This window comes from Drosophila simulans, chromosome 2L (genome assembly GCF_016746395.2).
Source record: "Drosophila simulans strain w501 chromosome 2L, Prin_Dsim_3.1, whole genome shotgun sequence".
Lineage (NCBI taxonomy): Eukaryota > Metazoa > Arthropoda > Insecta > Diptera > Drosophilidae > Drosophila > Drosophila simulans.
In genome coordinates this window covers 6,750,425-6,760,559 of record NC_052520.2, presented here as the reverse complement: position 1 = coordinate 6,760,559, position 10,135 = coordinate 6,750,425, and the positions used below count along the sequence as shown (strand labels likewise).

Genomic DNA, 10,135 nt, shown 5'->3' with positions numbered 1-10,135 from the left:
TTGCAGTATGTTGACATACTTATCCACCGGTAAATGATATACGTCATTCAAGAGGTATTTGTTCGGCATTTAGCTAGTTGACGGCAGCCCTTAAGGGATTCACTGTTTTATTCTAGGCCCGTGATTGCAGCTAACCAAGTTATCATAGTTATTATAGACCCACTTAGGATTAAACACCTCTCGTCTGAGAACCCAATAAACCGAGATGCAGGAATTGCGCCTCACAATTGAGTTGACTCCACAATGTAGCCACCCTGGCGTTTTCAAGTGTCATTTAATCAACTTGTGATGATTACAACGATGGAGCACCGAGATACAATAATATAATGCCGTGGCCATTTATCCGTGCATCTCCATGCCCACAATCAGCAGCAACAGTCCAAGAATGAGGAAAATTGGCAATGGCAACCCATTGTTGGGGGAGTTGGGGGTTCAAGGGGCAAAGGGCAAGGGGGTTGCCATGCAGGAGGAAGTGCACATTTAAGGGAATTAATCAACTCGAAAGTTCTTGACACTTGGCAACGCTTTATACACTCTACAAAATATCCTTTTAGATTTTCTAGCGTAATCATTTCCCTAATAAAAGTGCTAATGAGCTTCTTTTTGAAATTCTTAAGCCATTATATGCAAATAGTTTTGGAATATAAGAGTAAGAAACAGTGTATTTTTCTCAGTGCAGCTTTAGCATTATCCAGATGCTGATGACGACGAACCATGATTGAGGAACAATAACAAAGAAAGTTTTCCCGCTTTCCGCGTGGAAATTTCCGAAGCCCAGAGCACCCAAAAAACTGATCCAACCGTTTGGGGAGAGCGTGGAAAAGCAAAACAAAGCGCAGTACAACAACACGCGAGCATAATGAGAGCAACAATGGTGGTGGTGGTTGTTAGAGGGGAGGGGGCGTGGGTGGAGTGCGTAGTGGAGCCAATGTACTCAACTCTCCGCGCATGTCAACGGCAGAGTGGGAGAACGGGAGATAGAGAGAGTGAGACTTGTGCTGGTATGCGTGTGATTTTCTTTGTGCTTTGTATTTTAATATTTATAAAGCAGGAGCGCATTACATTTCTAGAGGGTAGAGTTGGGCCCGGGCTCCACAGCCTTTGAATGCATAGCACTTAGCTGCACTGGCGAAAATTGCATGGCCCAAGCAACTGCCCTCGGGTGTGTTGTTGTCTGGCCACCGTCTGCACTCAATCATTTATTCTATTTGCGTAGCCAGCAAAGAAGATGGAGAGAGATAGAGAGTACATTAAGGTAAAACACACACGAAACCCCAAGCTCACACACACACACACCTTAGCCACATAACCTCCCCCCTGGTCCAACGCTTTTGCTTTGGCCTTTTTCATGTTGCTTGGCAAAGTGTCGAATACGTTCAACAGCTGTCGACGTCACACTGCAAGAAAATGGACATTAGATACGTAGAATGATTTTTGGGGCACGTTTCGTCTACCCGATAACATCTGAGAGTTTGAACAAAGATGCCAGCCAACATTGCGGATGAGTAATATCCTGTAGGAATCGCTTGCAGCTGAATTCTTTCTAAGATATTATTCACATGAGCTTAAAATGGGAAACCAATGCGTTATTAGACTGCTTAAAATGGGAAATAATTAAAATACCTAACTTGACGATCTTAAGATTCAATTAGGTCAGAAAAGTCTTGGTTGCTTTTTTATTATTTAACTTTACTATTTATCTGAAAATGTACGCCGTTTTCCTCAGTGCTCCATCACTCTTATCTTGAAGCTTTTGTTGCGAGAACGCAAGAGATAGAGAGAACGAGAGAGAAAGAGCGAGGCGCGTGGTGAGCCTGTGTGAGTGTTGAGGGGCGAAGAACACTGGCGCTGAGTTTTCGCCTTGCTGGGTGACTTGGGGCTGCGTTCGGTTAGTTGGTGATCTTTCGCCGAGAGCGCAACACGCAGCACGCATCGCCATTCGCAGTCGCAGGAAGCAGGGAAACCAAGAGTTGGCAACAACTTCTCGCGGCTCCCAGCCCGTTTGTTTGTGCTTCTGATTCGGCTTCTTTCGCCCAAAATCGGTTCTAACTCATTTTCCTAACTCTAAGACCCGTCGAGCAGTCGAGGCGCAAATAATTGCATAATTACACGTTTTTCAAAAATATTCAAGAGTGCTGCGAGTGCGAAAATAAATGAGAATTCAGTTTCGAGTCTGCTGAATCATCGCATATACACAGCACAACGTATACATAAATCAGTTTTCGTAGCCTTCGCGCCGTCCACGTCATCAACGAAAAGTATAAACCAAATTTTCGAATCGAATCGAATACTGAAAAGCTAACCGTAAAGAAGTGCGAAAGAACAGCGCCGATATGTCAAAGAATAACGGAAAGGGCGCCAAAGGCGAATTCGAATTCCCGCAGCCAGCGAAGAAGCAAACCTTCTCGGAAATGATCTACGATCCTCAGGAAGGCACCTTCTTCGGTCGCACCGGCAAAAGTTGGAGTAAGTTCTTTTCAACTCTACTGAATAAGATACAAAATCAGCAGAAAACGTTAAAATGGATGCCTGAAAAAAGATTAAGTTTTATGTTCCATCAAGAGGATATGACTAAACACACAGCCAGTCATTTGTATGCCTTTGAACACAATCCATTGATTCGGTTTGTGGTTTTGAAATACATACTTTGATGATTCAACATTTTTGATATAGTTTTATCACGTAAAATATATAATTTCCCGAACGTTTGAATGCTAGTTCCCAAATATCCATGCAGTAACCCGACTTATGAGCACTCAGTACTAATCTGCAAGCCCCTTCAATGAGATATCTGCATCAACTCCAAGCTCCAAGCACATAGAAACAAAAATGCGATTGTTTATTGTATATAACTAGACACTTGTCCGTCATATGGTAATGGAAACTATATGTGAGAAGCGTGTGGTCGTATTTACAGGCTTATCAGTCGATTTGGCGAGTCATAGTGTGGGAAGCGGGATGAGGTAAAGAAGCTACTACGGAAATCTCCGTTGCGGTGTCTCGAAAATGTTTAGTCAACGCCATAAAATAGATAAACTCATTACGAGACAACCTGATGAAGTGGGATTTCTTAAGGCAGCCATAAAAATATTATTAAGAAATACAATCACCTTGAGCAACCGCTGGCAACGTGATAATGGTTAAGTGAAAATCTAGAATCTAGAAAGTTTTAGAATCGAACATTAAACATTTGTGTGCTCATTTGGCTTCACACGTTCAATCTACTAAATTGTTGAATTGCCTTTTTAATTAGGCTAGCATATTTCAACGTTAGTGCGATTTCTTGACTTTCGAAAATGGACACGGATCCACGTTCCCAAAGGGTGGGGAATTGGGGAAAACGTGTGGGATGAGGTGGTGAGTAGAGAGCACTTCGCTTTTATCGCCAATAATATTTGCCTTCTTATAATGGGTTCTGTAAACAAATTCAAGGTTTCGCACAGAGAGGCATAGTGAGATTTAACGCTCTCACGATATCAATGTATATCTGAAAAATATGCCGATCGCAGAACAAACTGCTGAAACACTACCAATTTCAAATAGTGTTTAGCAATTTTCTGAGTACTTCGCTTATCGGTAGCTCGAATGAAAAGTTCCCTTGACGTCATTTGTTTGCTTTTAATTAAGTTGGCCAAGTTCGCTTCAAGTTTATCGAATGTTTAAATTGATGTATAATTTATTTACCTTGTCGCCAAAGGTGTACCCCCGAAGAGCTCTAATAACTTTTTATGCTAATTCCGACATTTTTTACTAATTCTCAGTCCAATCGGTAAAGAACTTAAGAACTATTGACACACCTGCTACATCAAAAGCCATATGTCTGCATATCTATTAAATATACAACTATTTGCAGAACTGAATATACAGTGGGTAAAGTGTTTGACCTGCCCTCGGCTAATTCCTATCATTAAGCACAATTCGCGGTGCATGTCCTTTGGTTTTTCACTGCCTAATGCTCGGTAATTTAAGTCATGTGCAGGACATTAGTGTGGAAATTAAATGACAACGACCCCATAAACAATGTAAAGCAGTGTGGCAAAATTCTAAACAGACAGCAGATCGAAAAAGCTGATTTTGATTTACGATCGCCATCCGATTAATTCCGATTTCAAATGAAGGCGAAGCATTGGACGGTTGGCTAAGCTTTGCTTTCCATTAATTAACGCAATGAGAACTTGTTTAGGTTCGTGCCGGTTGTATTTTTTTAGGTGCGGATGAACCTTCTCAGAGAACCGGTTCAGTGGGTTCATGATTACTTTTTTGGTTTTCGAAATGCTTTCGCTTTGCTACACATTTTAATTCTCTACATCGCATTTGGCTTCAAAATGTTGAAAATAAGGTTATATAATGATAATAATTGCTTACATAGTGATATATTTTTGATAAAGTATGTATTACAAAGGTATACCTTTTACCAAACTGAGTTTAAGTTTTATTTCTTCTGATTTTTGACTCTGTTGGATTGCTGTAATGAAATCACCGCATCAGATCAATGCAACCGCATAGCAGCAGGAAAGGCAGGCAAATCACTGCCCTAGCCAGTTTCTAAATCTGGCTCAAACCGGCTAGAACCGCATTTCGCCGGCTACATCCGATTTCCCCATTAATCGCCCCCGCCACGCCCCCCAGTCTGCTTACATTGACATGCTGCTAACTAATTGTCACGATAGCGACAAGTCTGCGATAAAATACACAATTCAATTAAAGCGCAGGAAACTAGCCTAATTTGCTTAAGCTAATTTAGAATTAAATTAGTTTTTCAATCATCAGTATAGAAGCTATTTCTTTTTCGATCCAATACTATACAATTAGATAAGCCGTTTCTGAAATTCTTTGCTTTCTTTTTCGAGGTTTTTACTTGGTTATACTTGGGTTCCCTTTCGCATATCGAATTCGTTTTGTTCCAGTATAAATATTAACATACTAGTTTTCCTAATCATCTTAAAATGTAAATATAAGCATAAAAGCTAAATTTTTTAGTCTTTAGTTAAGTACTCCAACCAAAACGTGACAAATCTATTTGTTGCTGCTCTTTGGGTAATTCTTCGATTTAGAACGTGGCCAGAACGAGAATAAACCCTGTCACGCCCGCATTTAGGCCCAAAAATAATCAGCAAACTAAACGCTTGCAATGTTTGCCGTGGGCGGGGCCATCGGGGCTTCCCCTCGTTAACATGTGAAATTAATTCACTTAAAATGCCGCAAAGTATGCTATAGGCCCCAAACACACAGGCGGCGAAAAGAAAGATGGCCAAGGATCCTGGGTGTGCTGGTGCTAGTAATAGTGTTCAAATGTGTGTGTGTAAGGCTGTGTGTATGTGTGGTGGTGACGCATGGACAAAGGGTGCGGCGAACAGCAACAAATAAAGCGGCGCCACGGAGACGGCTTATTGGCAATGAGGACAAAACGGGACAGGAGTTGAAACTGGCAGTGGGCATGGAGATGGAGATTGGGATGGAGGTGGAGATGGTAATGGTAATGGGGGTGACGTGACCCACTCAATCTGGCTGGATGCGATTCGGGGTGGATGGCGACAGACACCAACAAGTTGCATCCTCCGTCTTATTCCACTTCGTTCTGTTTTTCCTTCGTGGCCGAGACTTGCGGCACGGTGGCGTCATAATTGTTGCTTCCAAATACACAGAAAGAAACTGGGTAAGGTTTGCATACTGCTAAAAAATTAGAAATATAATAGAAATAGTTGTATATTTACTTGAGTGACTAATTTCGTTGTTTTAGTGGCGTAAAAATAGATCACAATTATACAAATGGTTTTTTATATAAAAAGATTGTTATTTTTTTAAGCTAATGCGATTTAACACCTTGAAAAACGTAGAATGGTTTCAAATTTCCAAGCTTGTTGCTTTGCCCATTTCTATTCATGATCGTGGGACATTTGCGGAGACAAATGGCCACACACTCATTACATAATTGAGCTGCGGTTGCACATGTGCAGGCCATTAACCGATTTCCCACAACTGGACGACTTGCTGGTCAAGTGTGCAAATTAAGCCACTCGGCGAGTGGTTTTTACAGCTTGTGCTGAGGTGTCCTGGATTCTGGCCATATGTGCGTCCAGCACGTAACTAAATTATTTAGTTCCGCTGGCCTTGGTGGTTACACTTGGATGACGCCTAGAAAGTAGCGAGGTTATCAATCGTTGGTCATGCAAACTGACTAGCGTTTCCAGCACTTTTGGGTTGGGTTTCCTGGTGGCGGGGATGGGAATGAGGATGGGGATGTCCGTGGCACGGGTGGGAGTGGCGACTTTATATGGGTCACGAGTCCTTTAAGTTTGTTTACCGCACTGGCAGACGGACGAATAAGCGGACGGACAAGGATAAGCGAAGCCCTCGTCCACTCTTAGATTGTTCAGGGTTTTTATAGAAGCCTGGCCACCGAGTTGCACCACTTCGTTCGTCCCCAAGAGCAGTTGCACAATGTCCTGGTATGGGTGCCAGTTCATATAAGTAAAGTTCCCTTTATGAGTCGCATTTGCTGTTATGCATAAACTTGATACCTCCCGTCGACATCTTGTTTGATTTTTATATAAAAGTTGAGTAAGTTTCGAGCCAGAGGAAGCGGCATGTCCTTTGGCTAAAGAATACTTCATGGTTGGACACCTCATAACACCTTATTGAGTTCGACACAGACAGTACATCTCCAGGTCTCAAGTTTATTTTCGGTTATATTTCAGAAATCGAATAGTAGCATACATAGAAAGTTCTATGTTTTATAATTTATTTATTTCATGGTGTCACCATTCATGAAAAAAGTAATCATTTGTCATCTATGCCATCAAGTTTTTACTTGGTAATAAAAAGTAAATTGCGAGTAACCATGATTTTACGATGTAGCCTTCTAATGCAATAACGCCTCCCCGGGGAGTGAAAAATGAACTGATGTAATAAATATATTCATGATTTCAAATACATTCACTGCATACATAGTTCTGGCCACCATGCAATAGACATGTGAAGTGGCCTTCCCATACAGTGTATATATTTTATATTTCTTTACTAGTGGGGCCATTGAAGTGGAGTAAACTTATCGATTTCGGTGGGAAAGGCAATGGCGGTCCCTCATTCGGCGAAGACATAAGAATGTTTGGGGACTCTGCCGTCATGTAATCGAAAGCGTGTAGACCAGAATTCCTTACACATTAAATACTGATGGCCTACGCCACAGGCCGTCTGCTCGACCCACCTTGTCAGGCGGCGATTGGGATTGGCAATGGCGGGTGGTGGCCAGATGGATTGGTGGTTCGGTGGTTCGGTGGACGACTGGCGTCACACCACCAGAATGCGACTGTCTGCCTCAGTATTTGTCTATGGCTGAGTTCGCTGTGGTCATTGCCAAACTCATTTCCTTGTACTTGAACGCAATTATTTCCCATTTGGACTTGGCAACAAGCAGCCGGGCCATTTGGCGCACTCTGAAATTTTGATGAGCAACTAAAAACTCAAATATGGAAAAGTCGTTACCAAGCGATGGCAAAGGCCATTGATTACCAATTGATATCTCCTGTCATGGAACGTTGGAACTGGTCAAGACCGGATATTGTCTTGTGGTTCTTTTGAAGTTAACTTAGATATATTTTTTTCCAGCAAATATACAGAAAGTGTGGAATCTACAACATTGCCTGACATATTTTAACGTATTTAGCTGCAATGATAGTTATACTATCGATTGCCAACTGATTCATTATTCGGCACTTAAATATGAAGGAACACAATTGTGATTTACTGGCCCAAAGGGGTTTTTAATTGACCTCTTAGCCGGGTCTCTTGAAAAGACCCCACCAAGGCCCATCGATAGCTAGGTGCCAACTGGTCAATATCCACCCCGTATAGCGTAATTTCTCCATGCCTTTGTCACCTACTGTACCCTGGCGTCCGTGCATTGTATTCGATATTCATTCATACGATTAATTTGTTTTGAAATTTGAGCTCCAATGGACTGACAGCGAATCGTTCGTTTGTTTCGGGTTCGCTGTCAATTTCGGTTTGTCGATGTTGGCGCTTATTTATGCAATTGCTATGGGGCTTGGCCCAGTCGGGCTCCCGATGTCCGGCGCTCTGTGTCCACTGGCCACATGGAAGTGACAAACAGCCCACTGAATTCTAGCTGAGTCGTCAACGGTAATGACATTGAAATACTGAAAAACGCCGGCTCTCTGTTTATTGTTTCTGGTCGTATTTACTGTACCCGCCGTAAGCGTTCGATTATCTGCGTGCCCGTTTAGATTGCATAAGCCCTGTCCCCAATCTCTCATTTCGTTCCCGTTCCCGTTCCCATTTCCACTTCCTGATCCCCCATTCATCCAGTTTCGCAGAGTCAGTATGGCCCCACTTTGCCAAATTAGGGAAACAATCCAATCTTAATCGCGTGAGATACAATTGGTGCAAATTAACCCCTTAGTTTTATTATCCATATATTTTTTAACTTTATAATGAGCGTGAAACAAGTCTTGATATATTACTTTGTTTGCATCTTATCTAATAAATATCTTTTGTTTTCCCTCAGGTCAGCTACTGCTGTTCTACACAATCTTCTACATCGTTCTCGCCGCCCTATTCACCATTTGCATGCAGGGTCTTCTGTCCACCATCAGCGATACGGAACCCAAGTGGAAGCTGCAAGACTCGCTGATAGGCACCAATCCCGGTCTGGGATTCCGTCCATTGAGTGAACAGACCGAGCGAGGATCGGTGATCGCCTTCGATGGCAAGAAACCGGCCGAGAGCGATTACTGGATCGAGCTGATTGATGACTTCCTGCGGGGTGAGCTAATTTAAATTGAGTAAATGGAACTCATTTAAACTGGAACTTGTGATTTTACAGACTACAACCACACCGAAGGACGGGATATGAAGCACTGCGGCTTCGGTCAAGTCCTCGACCCCACGGATGTGTGCGTGGTGAACACGGATCTGTTTGGCGGATGCTCCAAGGCCAACAACTATGGCTACAAGACGAACCAGCCCTGCATATTCCTGAAGCTGAACAAAATCTTTGGCTGGATTCCGGAGGTGTACGATAAGGAGGAGAAGGATATGCCCGATGATCTGAAGAAGGTTATCAATGATACGAAAACGGAGGAGGTGAGTACAATGTATGTTTTGTATCTCGATCTGTACTCAAGTGTTGCCTTCCTGTACTCCAGCGGCAGCAAGTCTGGGTGAGCTGCAACGGTCATTTGGGCAAGGACAAGGAGAACTTCCAGAACATCCGCTACTTCCCCAGCCAAGGGTTCCCAAGCTACTACTACCCGTTCCTGAACCAGCCGGGTTACCTGAGTCCCCTGGTGGCCGTGCAGTTCAACTCCCCGCCCAAGGGTCAAATGCTGGACGTGGAGTGCCGTGCCTGGGCCAAGAACATCCAGTACAGTGGCAGTGCCCGCGATCGCAAGGGCTCCGTGACCTTCCAGATCCTCCTGGATTAAGTGCGGGGAATGGAAATCATGTCGCCAACTTGTGATCGCAGCAGCAAATACTAGCCGTATTCTGGGCGAGGATATGGCAAACCGCGTCGGAGACCAACTACCACCTACCTTACTGAAAGAGATATACACATATGCAGATATAGATATATATACATATATGGAATGAGCTAGCGACCTTAGGTTTTCAAGTGTATTGTATATATTTATACGAAGGGAATGATCAGACCGACAGTCAATTGAACTCTGAACATCTGGCCTAATAGAGAAATAGAAAGTCGAAAATCTTGAAATTAAAGTTCAAATCGTACACACGCAATTGTTGTTATAGCTTTTAGCTTGTTATTATGCTATCAGTTATTATTATTAATATTTATCATATTATTTCATTATGAATTCTTGTAATTACGATCATTATTTTCTGTCAGTTGTAGTTTTAATTTATAAATGTTGAAGCATGCCCGAAAAATTCTTTGTTTCCCGCACATCGCCTAGGCTTGTTCAATTTGTACAAAGAAGCAACTAAATAAATTATAATTGTTAAACGTATGCAAATCATGGAGAACGAAACATTTTGATCTAAGCTGAATGTCGATTATTTTTTTCAAACTGGAAAGTATTCAAGAACCTCTAAGTAGTGCAATTTTTAAAGCAACACCAGCAGTAACTAAGAAATTCCAGTCATATTTATG

The 10,135-nt window shown here is 42.4% G+C and overlaps 1 protein-coding gene across 1 annotated transcript; it reads left to right on the top strand.

Moving 5' to 3' along the window:
- Positions 1 to 1,874: 1,874 nt before the first annotated feature.
- Positions 1,875 to 9,992, top strand: LOC6731269 (sodium/potassium-transporting ATPase subunit beta-1). Its single transcript, XM_002078391.4, has 4 exons — positions 1,875 to 2,466; positions 8,528 to 8,785; positions 8,846 to 9,105; positions 9,168 to 9,992. The coding sequence occupies exons 1-4, from the start codon at positions 2,334 to 2,336 to the stop codon at positions 9,444 to 9,446; spliced, it is 930 nt and encodes a 309-aa protein (XP_002078427.1). The 5' UTR covers positions 1,875 to 2,333; the 3' UTR covers positions 9,447 to 9,992.
- Positions 9,993 to 10,135: the final 143 nt, after the last annotated feature.